General features: G+C 44.4%; 1 protein-coding gene across 5 annotated transcripts in view; it reads left to right on the top strand.

Moving 5' to 3' along the window:
• The window catches only part of adgrb3 (adhesion G protein-coupled receptor B3), a 324,116-nt gene that overhangs the window by 151,822 nt on the left and 153,417 nt on the right, over window positions 1–18,877 (top strand). For all 5 annotated transcript variants that reach the window (XM_037532639.1, XM_037532638.1, XM_017700932.2 and 2 more), the window contains 4 exons: window positions 2,918–3,082; window positions 6,397–6,561; window positions 16,201–16,365; window positions 16,920–17,021. In XM_037532639.1, the coding sequence (XP_037388536.1) occupies window positions 2,918–3,082; window positions 6,397–6,561; window positions 16,201–16,365; window positions 16,920–17,021 (597 nt within the window). The remainder of the gene's footprint in view (window positions 1–2,917; window positions 3,083–6,396; window positions 6,562–16,200; window positions 16,366–16,919; window positions 17,022–18,877) is intronic.

Below are 18,877 nucleotides of genomic sequence, written 5' to 3'. Positions count from 1 at the left end.
ATGTCTTGAAAATTCGGAAAACTTGCATTCAATCAGGTGAGTCTAGACCTTGTAGCCGTGCGTGTGTTCAGAAAAAAATAGACTCTAAAACATAAAAAAAAAAGATTTATTCACAATTGAAAGTAGAAACACTGACATGTTATTAAATAATAAACTGCAATTGTCTGTTTTGTCATTAAAAATGAGAAAGCAAAGCTGTTTGACCACTGAGATATGGTCACTTTTTTAAAACTATGAGGCATTCTGGACTTTACCTTCATTGGACGTTTGTTTTTGATGCTATACATTATTATGCAACCATCACTGCATTATGCAAATATCTTAGGTTAAACCCTGTAGAGTATTAACAACATATTAGAATCATTTCATTGTATATATGAACTTAAAACAGTCTATTGTTTATTATTGAAAATAATATTGAATGTCGAATGGTAGTACATTCATACATTCATATAAACCAATCAGGCAGAACATTCTGACCACCCCCTTGTTTCTCCACTCACTGTCCACTTTATCAGCTCCACTTACTGTATAGCTGCACTCTGTAGTTCTACAGTTACAGACTGTAGTCCATCTGTTTCTCTGATACTCTGATACCCTGTTCTTCAGTGGTCAGGACCCCCATGGACCCTCACAGAGCAGGTACTGTTTGGGTGGTGGGTCATTCTCAGCACTGCAGTAACGCTCCTACCTTGTCGGTCCACCTTGTAGATGTAAAGTCAGAGACGACAGCTCATCTGCTGCTGCACAGTTTGTGTTGGTCATCCTCTAGTCCTTCATCAGTGGTCACAGGACACTGCCCACAGGACGCTGTTGGCTGGATGTTTTTGGTTCTCAGTCCAGCAGCGACACTGAGGTGTTTAAAAACTCCAGCAGCACTGCTGTGTCTGATCCACTCAGACCAGCACAACACACACTAACACACCACCACCACGTCAGTGTCACTGCAGTGCTGAGAATGATCCACCACCCAAATACCACCTGCTCTGTGAGGGTCCATGGGGGTCCTGACCACTGAAGAACAGGGTAACAGAGTATCAGAGAAACAGATGGACTACAGTCTGTAACTGTAGAACTACAGAGTGCAGCTATACAGTAAGTGGAGCTGATGAGATGAAACTAGGAGGTGGTCAGAATGATATGCCTGATCGGTGCATATATCTCAGCACATATATACACTTTTCTGCAGTAAATTTGAGACGTATCAACGTATCAAATCTAGTCAGTGGACTAGTCAGCCTCAGAGACTTGCTGAGTCGCAGAACTTTCCTCACATCCTCAGTGAAATCACTTTCTGTAGTTTCTACTAGAAAGTACTAATTTAAATTTTCTTAATAAAGCCTCAGCAGATTGCCTGTGAAAAAGAGAGGGATCATTTGAAATTCCCAAATCAGCTGAAAAGTGAAAAAAGTAGCCTACAAAGATGACTGAAATAACTTTTGAACTTCTTAGTCTTTTGCAATTACAACTGATGAAAGCTGCAGTCGCTCTAACTGCTTTTATGTGCCTTTCACTGATTCTTAGTAAGCATTTTTTAAACTCCAATCCATGTGTGTGTGAGTGGATGTACAGAAGTCAGACTCTTTCATTCACTTCATTTCCAGTCAAAACAGCCGCAGAGTTAGAGGAGATATTCCGCCTGCATAAGGAAAGAGAAAGTCAACCACCTGGAAGAGCTGGTAGACCCCAAAACTGCCCCCCATCAGATAAACAGCACTTAAAGCTTCCATCTCTGAGAGAGAGGAGAACATCAAGCTGCTCCAGATCTGAAAACATCCACAGGTGTTCCTGTCCATCCTTCCACTGTGAGAAGACCACTCAGCGCTGGGGGTCTGAAAGGACGTGTAGCTGATCAAGAAAACGCTCACTGAGAAAAGGAGATGGACACATCAAACAAAGAAGCTGGACGATGGACTGACCACCCCAGAGTCCAGACCTCAGCACCACTGAATGAGTTTGGTTACTTCAGAAAATCATCAACCAGCTGTTCAGACTGAGCTTTGGAGGCGTGTCTGCAGGTTCTTTGAGGAGCTGAAAGTGAGTCTCCTGAAAAGGATGGAGCTGGAATGAAGAGAGAGAGTGACTCACTGACCCTCCCACAGCTGTTGAGGCTACATTTTCTGTTTAATGTTTTATTCTTTTTCCTGGTGCTGAAAAATGAGTAACTTGGACTTTTGGCTGTTTTGACTGGAAATGAAATGATGAAAGGGGGTCTCTGACTTTTGTTGTGTGTGTGTATGAAAGTGTATTTATGAGTGTGTGTTAGTGTGTATGGCATTTGTGCATGTGTAAAGTATATTAATATGTGTATGTAGGTGTGTGAGCGGGTGTTGGGTGTGGGGGGACCATGTGTGGGTGATGTGGGTTCATGAGTGGGTGTGGGGTGTGTGAGCGGGTTTAGGAGTGCATGAGTGGTTGTAGTAGGTTAATGAGTGGGTGTGGTGGGTTAATGAGTGGGTGTGGGATGTGTGAGCAGGTGTAGGAGTGCATGAGTGGTTGTGGTGGGTTCATGAGTGGTTGTGGTAGGTTCATGAGTGGGTGTGGTGGGTTCATGAGTGCTTGTGGTGGGTTCATGAGTGCTTGTGGTGGGTTCATGAGTGGGTGTGAGCAGGTGTAGGAGTGTGTTAGTGGGTGTGGTGGGTTCATGAGTGCTTGTGGTGGGTTCATGAGTGGGTGTGAGCAGGTGTAGGAGTGTGTGAGTGGGTGTGGTGGGTTCATGAGTGGTTGTGATAGGTTCATGAGTGCTTGTGGTGGGTTCATGAGTGGGTGTGGTGGGTTCATGAGTGGGCGTGAGCAGGTGTAGGAGTGTGTGAGTGGGTGTGGTGGGTTCATGAGTGGGCGTGAGAGGGTGTGGAGGTGCGGGAGAGGCTGTGCGGTGTTCTACCAGAGTGTCCTAACCTCTTTCCTCTGTTGGCAGTGCACGGTGTGTGGGAGGAGTGGTCTCCTTGGAGTTTGTGCTCCTTTACCTGTGGCCGCGGTCACCGCACCCGCACCCGGGTGTGTACCCCTCCACAACACGGCGGCAGAGCCTGCGACGGCCCAGAGACGCAGAGCAAACTCTGCAACATTGCCCTCTGTCCAGGTCAGTCCTACGAACGGCTGTTTCACCACTATACGTGTCATTATATAATAGCAGTTCTTTCATTTGTTCACTTTTTATTGGGTTAAAAAGATTTTGCCACCCCCTCTTTGCCAACTCACATGCAGGTGAGGCTAATTGTTAATGCTTAGTGTCTAGTGTTGTGCTGTGATCTTCTCTGTTAATACTCTGTTTGGAAAGCTGCAAGCTTGAAAATGTGAATTTCTACATGGACGTCGCACTCAAGTACATTTTCTGATGCCACATGAACGCAATACACCAAGCCAACAGGCAATTCTCCGAGTAAATAGTAAATAATTATAACACACATTCCACACACATGAGCAAACATCAGCGCTTCTGCTCGGCCTCCTCTGTCTTTCAGGGAGCAGTGTCTTCAACCAAGATATGAAGTATTAAAATCAGATTGAATTTTTCAGATTTTCACACATTTTTCCAGCCTTTGCATTCAATCTTTCTGTTTGCGGATTTGGCTTTTGGCACCATTTAAACGTGGGTCTTCGAAGAAGGCGATCCCTTGAAGTGTCTGTTGGTCAGCTTTTTTGGAGTGACCGCTCGTCTGATCTTAGCCACAATCACTTCGCAAAGCATGAAAAATACCATGGCACACAATCCGCAAAAATTCTTGTGATAATGGGCAATGATCTTTTTCAGATTTTTTATTTGCAAAATTTTGCTTGTCGATTTTATTATTTTGGCACATAATTAAATCCAAAACCATCCTAAAACAGCAGAAACTGGAAAAGGAAGACGGCAGAGCTTTTGGATGACCTCATCGACCTGCAAAGTCAGGAAAAATGGTCTTCCAGTCAGTGCCGTTATTTGCTTGCGGATGATCATCAGCAGCCACGTATAATAATAGTACGTGTATCTGCTGAGATGGACCAAAGCCTGCTGGACCTACCGTGTTCACATTCTGTTGGTTGGTCACTCTCGTTTTTTCTGTCTTTCCCAGATGTTTGAGTGCAGCTTCCTTTTGTAAAACTGGAATTCACAGGTTACGCACTGATGAGGACCTTCCCAGCACACTCTTCCCTCCTTCCTGATACATTCCTTCATATTCTGCCCCGCCTGCCGTCCACCGTCTGACCTCCTGGTGGACCGCTCTCCTCCAAATCCAATCCCACCACACTCCCCCGAGCTCCTCGGCCTCTCTCGCCCGTCCGCTAAATCTAGTCAATTTCGCTCTAAATTGAAGACCACTGTGCTCGTTCTGGGCGCGGTGGAAGCTGCCGTCCTCCGAGAATGATTTGGCGGAATTAGGCCCGACAAGTGCGCCCCTCCACGTTTGATCTATCCTCCAGCCCTCCTAAACCCCGTAAAGAATCAAAGCTCATCTCCCATCGAGGTGCCACTCGGGAATCGGCAACAGCATTACATCCAGCCGCCTCTGGCTTCGACATTACAGGATCAATTACCGAAGGCTTTATTGGGCAGGACGGAGGTGCGCGGGCGCAGGCGGCAAGTTTTAACAGCACGCCCGCTTTAAAGAGCAGAGCCAGCGTTATGGAGTCTGGGCTGAAGTGAAAATCACTTAGCCGCAATTGGCCATGAATGGTAAGCAGATTAGCGATGATGAGTTTCCTCGCACTGCAAATGTTTGGCTTCGCCGGGGTAACTGACAGATTGCGCTCCGTCCGATCGCAGACTGCTTTGTTTGTCTCCTTAAAAGCCTCGGCCCATTCAGCGGGAAAAAAAGAGAAAAAGAGCCAGGCAATTAGCAGCTCTTTCTCTCCACAGCGCCCCTTTTTCTCTGGAGCGCCGGCTCATCCAGTGCGTGTTTCTGTTGCCAAACACCGGTTAGAATATTTTTGCGTCCAGGCCCTTGCGAGTTGACCCACAGCGTTTGCCATCGATGAAGAGCAGCCGCGGATGAAACGGTCATCAGCGCCATGTGGAGTCTGAGAGGAAGAGAGGCACGTGGACTGCGTCTGCGCTTCCCCTCATTTCAGGCCTTGTACTTCACGCTAGCGCTTTGAAAAGCTATTTGAAAACTAGAGGAGAGACTCTTAATTGACCTCACCATGGTCCACCCACAGAAGCATGTGGATTGATTCTACCAACTGTTATCAAAAATACTGCCTTTATAGAGACTTTGAGTGGCGCACGTTATCAATAAAAGATGCTGTGCAGGTGAGAAAAGGGACAAACTATGTAAATGTCGCATCAAAGGTACAACAGTGACTCTAAAGTCAACTAGATTATGACACAATTATGTTCCCCTTACTAAAGGTATGGAAGTACTGAACCCTATGGTCCCACCCCAGTGACAGTTTGGTACCTTTTTCTGAGAGTGAATGGCTTCTGTTTTGGGATCTACAGATTTCTGACTTTGTCAGAGGCCGTTAAACGGCGAGGTGCCCAAAATGGCCATTAAAACTTAAAACCACACAAACTATTCTTTTTCAGCGTCAGGAAAAAAAGCAGAAAATATACAAAAAACCGACTAAATTCAGTGTCAGGATTTTCACCCTTTCCCTTCATTCCAGCTTCCGTTCTTCTCAGAGACCTCAAAGAATCTGCAGACACACCCCCAAAGCTCAGAGAAGCTGGCTGATGATTTTCTGAGCTAATCAAACCCATTCAGGGCTGGACTCTGGGGCGGTCAGTCCATCGTTCAGCTTCTTTGTTCCGTGTGTCCGTCTCCTTTTCTCAGTGAGGTTCTTCTTGATCAGCTACACGTCCTTTCAGACCCACAGCGCTGAGTGGTCTTCTCACAGTGGAAGGACGGACAGAAACACCTGTGGATGTTTCCAGATCTGAAGCAGCTTGATCTTCTCCTCTCTCTCAGAGATCAAAGCTTTCAGTGCTGTTTATCTGATGGGGGCAGTTTTGGGGTCTACCAGGTCTTCCAGGTGGTTGTTAGGAGGCACGTTTTCTCTGTAGCGTTTAATAATTTTCTGAACGTCTTCTAAACTTTTGTCCCATATTTTCGTTTGACTTTTTCCTTCCTTATGCAAGTGGACTCTAAGCTAACACATCCTCTACAGAGACCACACTAACATATTGTGATATATAGCATTTTATATTGTAGATTTTTCCCAATATGTTTGACTCAGTTTGCAAATAATTGTCATATTTAGGTTTGTGTAGAGAATGTTTTATCTTAATGAATGAAGGGAGGCCTTGGGCGTCTGTGCGGTACCGTATACAACTGTTTACTACTGTAGACTCCGAGATCAGAAACTCTCCTGTTTCTAAACTCAGCAGCTGGTAACACACATTTCGACGATCCACTGACTCTCTGTTGTTCCCTCTCTTCCCCTTTCCCTTCGACCGCCGTCATCGCGCTGCAGTGGACGGTCAGTGGCAGGAGTGGAGTGCGTGGAGTGACTGCTCGGTGACCTGCGCTAACGGGACGCAACAGAGGAAGCGGCAGTGCTCGGCCGCTGCTCACGGAGGCTCGGAGTGCCGTGGTCACTGGGCCGAGAGCCGCGAGTGCCATAACCCCGAGTGCACAGGTAAAGATACGCGCCCAGTATCAGCTGACCCTCCTTTAGTGAAGAAAATGGTTGTATATAGAACCATGAACACCCAAAGGGGTGGGTGGTTCCAAGTAGAACCTTTTGGCAAAGGGTTCTATACAGCACCCAGTGTTCTTCTGTTGTTGTAATGTCAAGTTTGTCACAATAGAAGAACCCGTCTGGGTGCTGTATCAAACTATCTGTAGCACGTTTATGTACATTTTCCATCAATCTGAAAGCAAAAGGTTCTCTGAGTGTTTATGGTTCTATATTGAACTATTTCCTTTGCTAAAGAACCCTTGAAGAACCTTTGTTTTTAAGAGTTTCTACAGCTGAAAACACATTTTGGACATCTTGGACCTTGCACTGAAATCTTTTAACTTTGAGTGACCATAAACCTGAATTATGATTAATTATAATAGTAATAATAATTCATTATTATATTATTAAATATTGTATTATATGAAAATGAATGACTGACCATTCCAAAACAACCAGAACTCTATCAAATGTTTCAGTAGTGACAGTTTTAGCTCATTTAAAGTCAGTCAGTTCATGACCAGCAAACACAGCCGGGAACAGCTGTTCACACAGAAAATCATCATATTTTACATTAAATCACTAAAAAGTGCTGAACTGCAGAAAATATGACGATTCTTAATGATCCATACTGACGTTAGACTTTGGGACACATTGACAAACAGTGGGATCTGACTGCTCACCATGTGGCCATGAGGGACAGGGATGCAGCCACACTTCCTGCACTAAATACAGGGGTGTGGCTAAAATAAGACTCCGCCCACAGACTAAAACTCTGTGTCTTGGTAGTGACATGAGAACATGAGACGGCATTTTAAATTACATTTTTTTGGAGGTTTTGAACACTGTGTCCACTCACTGTCCACCCTACTAGACACTCCTACCTTGTCGGTCCACCTTGTAGATGTGAAGTCAGAGACGACAGCTCATCTGCTGCTGCACAGTTTGTGTTGGTCATCCTCTAGTCCTTCATCAGTCTCATGTCTCATGTCTCCAGTCTCGTCATTCTCAGTCCAGCAGCGACACTGAGGTGTTTAAAATCTCCAGCAGCACTGCTGTCTGATCCACTCAGACCAGCACAACACACACAAACACACCACCACCACGTCAGTGTCACTACAGTGCTGAGAATGACCCACCACCCCAATTGGACCTGCTCTGTGAGGGTCCATGGGGGTCCTGACCACTGAAGAAAACAGAGAAACAGATGGACTACAGTCTGTAGCTGTAGCACTACAGAGTGAAACTATATGGTCAGTGCAGCTGATAAGATGGACAGTGAGTGTAGAAACCAGGATCGGTGTAAGGAAGGGAAACTGTCTTCATGATAACAACAGATTTTGTGCCGAGACCAATTCACACCAAAGGCTTTCTGAAACATTTCCTATCTGATGGAACAGAAAACGCCTCAATTCAATCAACGTTTCAAACCACACCGCCTCCTCTAGACGCACCTCGCGTCCGTCAAAAGGAACCCCATCCCACCCTCGTTCGCTTTTTCACGCAAGTCTATTTTTTGCTGTGTGTGACTGAGGTGTGAACGCCGCAGAGAATCAGTTACGCCACACACTCCCACTTTCCATAGTGTTGTGCTATGTTTAGCTCTGATTAGCGTTCTCTCTCGTCTGACACTCTGCATGCAATTCACGGAAGCCGTGCTAATTAGCTGATGAGTTGAATCAGTTGTTTTTAATGAGGCAGAATGCTGAAGGCTGCGGCGCTCTGGCCTGCCAGCTCTGAAGTCTGACACGCATGCACTGTGCTAACACTGCACTGTCATCATGACAACTAGGCCTTTTACCCGTTACATCAGCAAGGGTCGCAAAAACACATCTGCTGTTTATGCTTATCACATTTTAACCCACTGCGAAAGTAATTAAAGCTGCACTATGTAAGATTTGGGCATTTGTGGAATTGTGGAATTGCCCCTTCCCCAAGCAGATGAATCTGACTGAATGCCGTTTCAAAGAGCGTCTAATCTTGGTGAAGGATGTGAGAATAATCTACTGTTGTCATCACATCTTCATCAGCATGGTGCTGATTTTGACATCATTTGAGGCCTGGACATCGAGCCGGACCCTCTTTTTGAGTTTCTGCTTGTGACGTTAATACGTAAAGATGTGGGAAAGCTGCAAAGTCCGATGGGTCCGAAAAGGCTCCGAGGTTTAAATGGCTATTTTAGTAACGACACTCAATTTTAAGTAAAGAATCTTACGTAGTGCAGCTTTAAATGGGAATAAATGCTGCTATTCTCGCCTAAAGTGACTACAGAGCAAAGCAGATGTCGAGCCGGACCTTCTCTTTAAGTCTGTGCGTGTGACGGTAAGGCGTAAAAATGTACGACGTGGTGTGAAAAACTCTTGCGAAATCTGATCTGATGCCTCTAACTTTTAAAAGACTATTTCTGTGACCATACATTTAGTTTTATTAAAAGAAATCTTAAATAGTGCAGCTGTAACACAAAAAAAGTGCTGCTATTCTCACCGAAACTCCCAAAACAGAAGCGTTCTAGTCTGGATGGAGGTTGCTTCAGATGTTTTCCATTGCACGAAACAGCAGAACCTTTGTCACCAGGAAGCTGGAACATTGCTGTGAAAGTGCCAGCGTGGTACCAACGAGACCAAATGGAGCTTGAGGTGTGAAGCTTGCAGCTGAGGCTCTAACAATTTACGAAATTCTTTCACATGAAGATGAAGCCCTCGATCACTACTACGTGAACAATGCGTGTGCCAGGATGTAATCTAGGATGGTATAGTGATGTATTGATTGCTGATTTAAGAATTATTACTCTGTGAAAGGTTTGCTAAGGTGACATAAGCTGCAAATTAGTGCATTTGTCCTCCACTGAATGACGTCATGCGCTACCCCGGGCACAAGGAGGAGGCTGGAGGCAGGAGAAATGTTTGCAGAAGCCATTCCTTTAATTCGCCCCAAACTCACACGAACTAAACACAGCACAACCAAAGATACGCTGGCCACTTTGCAGAAGCTTAAGCTAGACTTTTCAGTCCTTTTCAAAGTGAGCTTTTCAGCTCTGTCCTCAGAACAGCTGCTGCTGCTCGTCCCTCTCTCGCTCGGTTCCCTCTTTTTAAAAGGTGCTCACGCTGCCTTTCATGTGAGCCCCCGAGCCGAGAGGGAAAGAGAGCTCGCCACTCCGCCTCCTCGACACCGCCCCTGCCTCACAGCCCGTCCACCTGGGTCCAACCTGAGGCGTAGTCAAGCAGCCTCGCTATGGAAGAAGGGCCAGGCCTGGCCGTCGTCCTCCTCCTGCCGTCACTCGCGTCCCTCGGTGGAGCTCTGGCCTTGCGCTCTGTGCCCCACCCGCTTGAGATCATTCGAGTTCTGAACAACGAGCTGGACCTTTTTTTGAGCTTAGTATATAAAGATGTACAGTGTGGTGTAAAAGCACACTTGCTTTACTGTAAATGTAGATTTTTTTGACAGTCTGCGTACTGAACAGCGACGTATATCATGAAGAAAAGTAGTGGACGATGCAGGAGCAGAGATCAAGGTGTTCAGCCGCAGTGAGCCCACAAGGGCATTACAGTTCATTATACACGACTACAGAGAGAAACAGAGGGGATGAAGCACTGTAGATAAAGGGAAAAGTCATTAAACTATTATTACTTATGTATAGCATTTATCGGCTGTTAATGGAAGATATGTCTGAAGGCTTTTCTCTCTGGAGTGTCTGGCGTCTTGATATCCGAGGTAATAGCTTGTTATTTTTACGGGAAAAGTCACATGATCAGCGGTCTCGCAAGCCAGACTTCAGACTTTGTCCTTAAAGGTGATTTAGAGCAATTTACATTGACAGGAGCAGGCCATTTCACATACAGATCATCGTAATTTTCGCAAGCAAAGATATCCGGCTTTAATGGAAACCACCCATCTTTCTACATCTCTCCATGAGTAAAGCATCACGATGTAAGAAAAGCCATTCAGAGTGGTTTGATATGGAATATTATGGTGTTGTAGAGAACCTTAAGTGGTGATAGGAACCAGACGTCCACCTCTAAAAGCTCCTCGCAGAACGTTCCTACATGAACTGGTTCTGAATTCACTGAGACGCTGTTTTATGGTCATTTTGAGAAGATTTTGGCCCTAAACTCCATTCATGGTGGAGGGAGACACAACATGCAGGGCGCCGTGAGGCATTTTCCATCATCAACGTTGGTTTATAATGCTTCTGAGATGAAGTTCTGGCTTGAACCTCTATTTTAAAAACACATCCATGGTGGAGTCATGCAAACAGGAGGGTCTTTGGAATATTCACACAAATTCCACAATTGCTTGATGTTTTACTTTATTGACACTCAAGCTGACATCTGTTACAGCGACAAAAGCCTCTGATCAGCAGATCAAACCCACCTGAGAGTCGTCTGAATACGAGCCTCACTGGAAGAGATCAGACCAAGCACAATCTGTCCATTTAGTACCTGGTCAGCGTCTCAAATTTGCTTAATTTTGATCTGGAGACGGTGCCGAATTTTCAATATTTTGTCTTCATTTAACTTCTAACAACTTTTTTTTTGTTGTCAACATTCTCAAAAACCCAAAGTTGTTAATTTCTAAGATTAAATCAAAATAGTCCGAGATTTTCAATGCAGTCCTGGACTTTTGGGCCCCACTGTGCATTAAACTCTTTCAAAATGGTCAAGAAAAGCAAGGAAAACCTGGTTTTCCATGAGCGGGGCCTTTTAAAAGCTTCTAATTGCTGCAAATACAGCTCTTAAATAACTTCTAAGCTAGGATAAGTGTAGAGCACAGGGCTTGTGCTCAGGGGTTAAAGTGGTTTGCAACCCAGTGAGACATTGCTGACGGTTTTGGCTTCGTTAGATGCTTAAAGATGATTAAAGAATACATTAATGTACGCATATAATCACTGATATTTTCTGATCGAGTATCGAGTCAGGATTTCTCAAACCCGTCCTAATGGCTACTCGTGTTTGTGCCGTGCATCTTCAATTACAGTTCAGTTGTACAGTGTTTATGGCGGATGTGCCTTCGTAAACAAGCACTTTTAGGCCCACCTGCTCTGCTGTTACTCGGCCGAGCACAAGTGTATTGTGTGTTATTAGCAAGCAGATAATAAGCTCGGCATCTTTCATAATGGTTCAGAACAAAGTCCAGGCTCAGTTTGACTCTGGATTCAACAGAAACGGCCACTTTATTCCTTTAAAATGCTTTTCCTTACACCACTTTGCTGTTTTGAACAAACACCTGATGCTGAAACTTGTTTCTAGTGGACAGATATTTGGAATTGGGATGGTTCTGCGAAGGCTGCACTGTAGTTAAATATAATAATAATAATAAAAACATGCTTGTGACCTGGTTGCCTTATAATTTCACCGGGTTTTGCCCTGTTAACTTACTTTTAGAAGTTCAGCGAACACAGACAATTAAGATTAAATGACCCTTACTAGGGAAATTTCACCTCTGCAGCCGTGCAGTGATACAGTGATGACGAGAGGATGACCAACACAAACTGTGCAGCAGCAGATGAGCTGTCATCTCTGACTTTACATCTACAAGGTGGACCGACGAGGTAGGAGCATCTAATAGAGTGGACAGTGAGTGGACACAGTGCTTTAAAGCTCCAGCAGCGCTGCTGTGTCTGATCTATGCATTGTAATGGAGAATGTTAGTACCTTAGAGCTGCTTATTCTGCGTTCAGTTATCAGGGCTTTTTCAAAGTAGCCCAGCTCTGTTTACAGCTCGGCTCCTGTAGCTTCGCTCCAACACGTTTCTGTGAAGTATTATCACAGGAGTGTTATTTACAGGAGCTGTGGTGTCCATATCTGCTGGTCACCGGATAATAAACCGGCCTGAGAGCCATCATAATTGGAATACACGGCTATAAGAAAGAAGCATGGATTTCAGAACACATGGTTTGAGGTGGAAGCTCATGGTTTAAATGGCTATTAGTCGCAAAGAGGGTTCAAATGGTCTCCGCAGCTTCTTTATTGCCTGCCTATAGCATGAGGAACAAGAAAAGCACACGAAGGAAGCCATAAAGGCGAATGAACCTCCGAGAACCGGACCAACCTTCAGAGGAACCTGCGCTCCGTTCTCTTTTTTAAGACGTTCCAGATTCAGGCCGCTGCATTTTTGCGTAAATAGGACAACGGCCTTTTTGTGCAGCAATGTCATTTCCTGTTTTGCAGGCTAACCTTACGTTTAAACGTTTTAATTCATGTTTGTCCTTGGACGCGCGGCGTGAGAAGGAGAGGTGAGCGCTGGTCAGCTCGGAGTAAACGGTCTCCTTTCACATGCTCGTGTTGCCTTTCATACTAAGGCTGTTTGATTTATAGCGGCGCTGAGCAGTGCCATCTGGTTTTTTTGGTCCAATGCAAGATTTTATGCTGTTCATTAAAACGCTATAAACCATGCCGATGCCTTTTCGAACCTTTGTCGTAAAATGTGTTTTAATATTGGCAAAGTGGGAGAAATTATTGCCACAGTCGCCGGGCACCCTCTTCTCACTCGTAAAGAGGAGGCATATATCCAATGATTACAAGTGTCATTGTAATGATTTTTATTAATTAAATCAAGCCAAAAATTCCACCAAAAGCCCTTTACTGTGTATCCGGAGCCGATAAAGCACGGCCATGTCAAAGGAAAGTCCACAGCTACTTAAAAACGAATTTGAACACTCACTTTCGCCGATTGGACGACGCTTCCTCACTTTCCGTAACCGCGTGCTGTGGTTCCTCTGGAAGGCGGCGCAAACGATGTGGAAGGTGGGAAGGTGGCATTTGTGCAAAGGTCACACCACATTACTGAGATTGGAAGGGATGAACGTTATGAAAGATGGGCAGACAACGCAGAGACGAACAGAACGGAGAGGTGCAGATGGCCGCCTGAGCTAACATCACCTCTGGAGCCAGTTTTAATATTCCTCTGCGGGAATTTTTGACTGTCTGCTTTGGTCATTATTATTTGTAGATTAACAGTTGCTGACCTTTAGCGGAATATAATACTACCTTTTAATTCCACTGCCACCCCTACAGCACCTGTCACGGCTGAAGGAATGATGCATTGAATCGACTCGATTCACACGTGTTCATCATTTCCACATGAAGTGCATTACAGCAACGTGGCTGCATGGAAGCGAACTGAAAGACCGGATTGTGTTGACACAGTTTATATTGCGTTCGTGTGTAAATAGTGAGGGCAGCAGTTGAATCGTGTAAGGTCAAAGCATTACTTTTTAAGTGCAGTATCATGAGGATAAATAGGGCAACCAGAAAGCATAGCTTAGTTTTGAAGGCCAGGGAACAATAACCTTTTACCATCTTGCAAATAGAGTGTTTACGCTCTGGTTTAGGCTTGCAAAATCATTCTGACAGATGTTAAGACTGTAAGCTAATTAGTCCCTGATTAGGCTTTCAAATAGAAGAAATGAGAAGAAGAATGCAGCACGTTCTATGAAATCCAGTAAACAGGCATATCTGTTAATTAAGCATAAGGATATGAATGCGTCTTTACGTCTGTTTATCAGTTAAAACATGGAAAATAGACTAATAATTGATTCAATGTCTTGGCGGTCTTCTAAAACTGTGGCACCAAGAGGTGAAGTTGGCATCCAGTCAGACAGCTTCTTACTCAGATTTGCTGGTCCGCCTTAAATGGTGCTGTGGATACAGTAAGCGCTGAACCATTTAAGGTGGAACGGAAAATTCAACTGAGAATCAGCCTTCGTGCCTCAGAATGGAGATTTTCAGGTGGTTGAAAGTAACCTTAGATATGTGACGGCTTTATCTTTCTCCTTCACTCTGAGGAAATGTTCCCGGACATTACTTCTTTTTTAACTTTCAGCCAGAATTGTTCATAAATCAACACTATTAGGCTGCGTCTGCCAGAGCAAGTTGAATGCTCCAAAGTTTTTTCCCTCAGTGTCATTTTGAATTACGAGGTCGTTTAGCAGCCAGAAAATGAAGGATGTCTCATACAAGGACGTGGCTACTTTTAAAACCTTTACACGGTCACAAACTAAATACCAAAACAATAATTAGGACAGTTTGTGAATGTTGTATTTTGTAGTATTTTCAATGGGAGACTGCAGGCAGGTCAGGCTATCACCCTCACTCTCTTATTACTCAGCCGTGCTGCTGTAACACATGCCAAATGGGCGGCAGTCGTGGGCTGGAGGTTAGGGAACCAGCCTTGTGACCGGAAGGTCGCCGGTTCGATCCCCAGAGCTGACAACACATGACTGAGGTGTCCTTGAGCAAGACACCTAACCTCCAACTGCTCCCCGGGCAATGCGGATTGGGCTGCCCACCGCTCAGGGCAAGTGTGCTCACTGCCCCCTAGTGTGTGTGTGCTCACTAGAGTGTATGTGGTGTTTCACTTCACGGATGGGTTAAATGCGGAGGTGGGATTTCACCGTTGCGGGACTAATAAGGATTAATTAATTTCTTATTGTTCTCACATTGAAATAAACATAGATTTCACTGAGAACCGTCTACCGTCTAATGACTCATTGCTTTATAAAGTATCAGGTGCTTTTGCCATATTGCCCACATGTTGCTCCAAATATAGCAGCACACACACAAACACACACGCTAACCATGACTGTCTTACCAACCACTCATAAGAAGTCTGAAAGATGGCTTCGTCAGAGCACAATACATGTTTTCACTGAGCATCAGTCTATTTCATATGAGCTCAGGCCCAGAGAAGTTGGCGGTGTTTCTGGACGTTCTTGATGCATGACTTTCACCGTGACTTGGACAGTCTTAATTGGCATTTGTGCATGCAGTGTTGGACAATGTTTTTGGACAGTGGTCTGTCGAAGTATACCCTGAGCCCATGTGGTCACCTGCATTCAGTTATCGGTTTTCAGTCTTTTCCTGTACACACAGGGATTTCTGTGGATTCCTTGAATCTGTCGAGGCTTTTTTACACTGAAGAGGGTGAAATACCAAAAATCCTTACAATCTCTCACTGAGGAACTGACCCATCCTCACTCATAAAGGTCTCAGCCTTTCTTGGTTTCTTGCATCACCTGCATTACTTCTCCCCCGTTGGGTTGGTATACCAACACTAGCTGTTGAAACCGTGGGCTACCACTGCCGAAAGCAACTTAACGACATCGCTCAGTCAGGCTTGCTGGAGCATTTTAGTGAGGATGTCAATTCAGTGTGGGGCAGTGTTGGCTTGCATAACAGTTATATTTCAGTTCCTTAACAACCTCCTAATTCAGAGGATCCGGTGGTGTTTGGAGGAAACGTATGTAGCATTTGGAACATTCTGTGGTACACAGCAAAAAAAAACCAGCCAAATATGGACATGACGCATAAGGAGGACACGACTTCAGAGGTCCATTGCTTGTCAGAACAGCCGTTTGCTGTGATTGTTATTGTTAATAAACTCAGGGTCAGTGAGTCAACCTCAGACCCCCCATAACCACTGAAAATCACTGTAATGCGCAGCGCCTTATTACTTATTGCATTTATTAAGTATCTGATGCTTTTCCCATGTTGCCCACCCTTATTGGAAAGCTTTATTGTGTAAAGTGTGTGAGTTGAATCTCTGCTGCCGTGTGAAAAACGTTGTAACACTCTCCTCCCTTGCGCCTCTGCCTCACAGCAAACGGCCAGTGGAACCCGTGGGGGCCGTGGAGCGGCTGCTCGAAGTCGTGCGACGGCGGCTGGCAGCGGCGGGTGCGGGTGTGCCAAGGGCTGGCCGTCACGGGGCAGCAGTGCGAAGGCAACGGCGAGGAGGTCCGCAAGTGCAGCGAGCAGCGTTGCCCAGGTAACCCAACGGCTAATGGAGCTCCAGGAGTCAATTACATGGGAATGGCCAAAGACTAGGCTGAATGAAAGTCTGGTGTGAAGATAATTATTTGCCTTTTTGGAGAGCTGTATAAGTGTGTGCAGTGCTTTATAATTTATTTAATAGTCCAGGGAGGGAAATGTGCGTCGGTACAGCCTATGCAAGCATTTCTAGAATAGAACCTCCACTCTGTTTTTGTTGTTCTTGTTTTGTTTTTAATGGATAATTAATTTGTTTGCAAACTGCACCGTTTTTATTTTATTTATTTACTTATTTTTTTAGCGTGAGTTCGGGCGGTATGGCTGTACGCTTACCACCTTGCGCACACACATAGCAGGAAGGCGGCCACATCCCACTGGTGCTGTAAAGAGTTCTATAGGCTCTTGTAATCCGAGTAAATCTACCCTCAGATATCAGGGATCATTGGAGGATTTCACTGTAATTGAATCGATATTGGGCAAAGTTTTTGCATGCGGCCATCTCCTCATCTGCAGAAGTCCTTTTAAATGAGTCCTCTGTCATCTGATCTGCAGCTCCATATGAGATTTGTCCTGAGGACTATGCAGTTTCCATGCTGTGGAGGAGAACGCCATCCGGAGAACTGGCCTTCAATAGGTGCCCACCCAATGCCACAGGTGAGAAAAATCATGTTTTTAATACAGTTTCTAGTGGCTCCCAAATGTATTTCAGTATTTTTCAGTATTTAACCATTGATAAACTTTAATAGTTCTTTAGGCTTCTGCATAAAAGTCGAACAGAATGATGGTTAAGTGGTATTTATACACCTTGCTCACAACATCAGGATTGTAGACCCATTGTATGGAGAAAGCCTGGAGAGCAGCTCAGCCAGCCTGCACCAGAAGTCCAAGCTTTAAAGTTATATCATTTTTTTTTCACCTTCACTAGTTCATAAGCACACATGGTACATTAGCACAAATGGTAAAATAGACGTAAATGTTGTGGCTCCCAAAGTGCTTTGATTATTGTTGAAAGGACAAAATGGCTCTTCATAACGTTGTTGGTGCCAACGCTTTTATAAATAAATGACCTAAAGTATCCCGTCTTTTTTTTAAGTATCATAAATGCCTAAATGCCTTTGTGGCCATTGTGTAAAAGTTCAAGCCCCAATCAGCACTTGAACCACTCAAGTTCCACCCACAAAGGCGTTCTTTCATAGTTAATGTTGCAAAGTTGGCCCGGCTTTGCAGAGCGATGGCCAAAACAAGGTTCAGTTTAATGAGCATGACTGTGCGTTGCCATGAGTTTCATCAGTAAAGTCCAGCCAGTTGGTAACAGAGTTAGAGAGACGTGGACAAATAGGGATGGAAATCTTTAGATCCCATCAAAACTGATAAAAGACACAAAGTCATGAAGTTTGACATGCCGTCACAGGCACTTGTTAGGTTGTTAGTGCGACGGGGAGATTGCCCAGTCTGGCCTAATAGTGGTCAAGTTTCTGCCCAGCTGTTAACAAAGCTGTTGGCTTTCTTAGATCGTTTGGTTTCAACCTTGGCTTGTTTATTGAATACAGTTTTGCCTGCTCCCATGCACTGTGTTTACTGGTTTTTGATCTGGTCTGGTTTATATCGTGTAAATCCTTCTTTCAGTAAACCTCACAGTTTATTTTATATCCACGAGTGTCTGATTCACCAGCCCAGTGTTACACTCCAGTACTCAAGTGCAAGCGAAATACTGATGGGGTTGTACTGTCCTGAGTATTTTCTTGTTATACTATCGCTACTTCTATTAGTTCTATTGTGTTGGATTTCATTGTGTAGTTGGAGACAACACAGTGTCCTGCTTTGTGATTGGTCACATCTCTGACTCTGGAGCTTTAGCCTTTTATTTTAGACCAAATGAATTTAAAATAAGAGAACAGGGTCCTACAGTCTTCAGTCCCTGTGCTGATAGGTGCTGGATGTTCTAAGAAGGTCCACTGCTGTTCTATAAGTGATGTACTTTTTTGACCCGATACTTTGGACTTCTGCCCAAGATATTTTTTGGGAATTTACTTTTCCTCCAGCCATTATTTTACTCAGTACTTTTACTCAACTATGAGTCATACGTCATACGTCATAAAAGCTTGGAGACAGAACGCACAGGTAAACATAACTACACAGGAATTGGATCGACAGCAGGCATGTATTTTTACCTAAAATCACTGTTTCTGTTTCCCCTCTTTTACAATTTAAAGGTTTTAACTTCTTTGGTTTTAACTTCTCTCTTCATTGGTTCACTGGTAGCTGCGGCTTTGAGCAGGTTTTGTAGACAGAACAGCCAGACAAAAGGAAGTAAACACCTGATTATTTGTCGGACGTTATTATTTTTATTTACAATTTCTATTTGTTGATTTGGCAAATGAATTTCAGTCGTAACCACACTTCTTTGTAAAAAAGGTAAATAAACATAGCCAGCTTGTGAAATGTTTCACCTTCTATATTTGCTGTTTCCATCAGCTCTGTTTTTATTCAATGTACAGATGGATGTGGAG

The sequence above is a fragment of the Pygocentrus nattereri genome, chromosome 22 (genome assembly GCF_015220715.1).
Source record: "Pygocentrus nattereri isolate fPygNat1 chromosome 22, fPygNat1.pri, whole genome shotgun sequence".
Classification (NCBI taxonomy): domain Eukaryota; kingdom Metazoa; phylum Chordata; class Actinopteri; order Characiformes; family Serrasalmidae; genus Pygocentrus; species Pygocentrus nattereri.
This window is presented reverse-complemented; position numbering and strand designations above follow the sequence as displayed.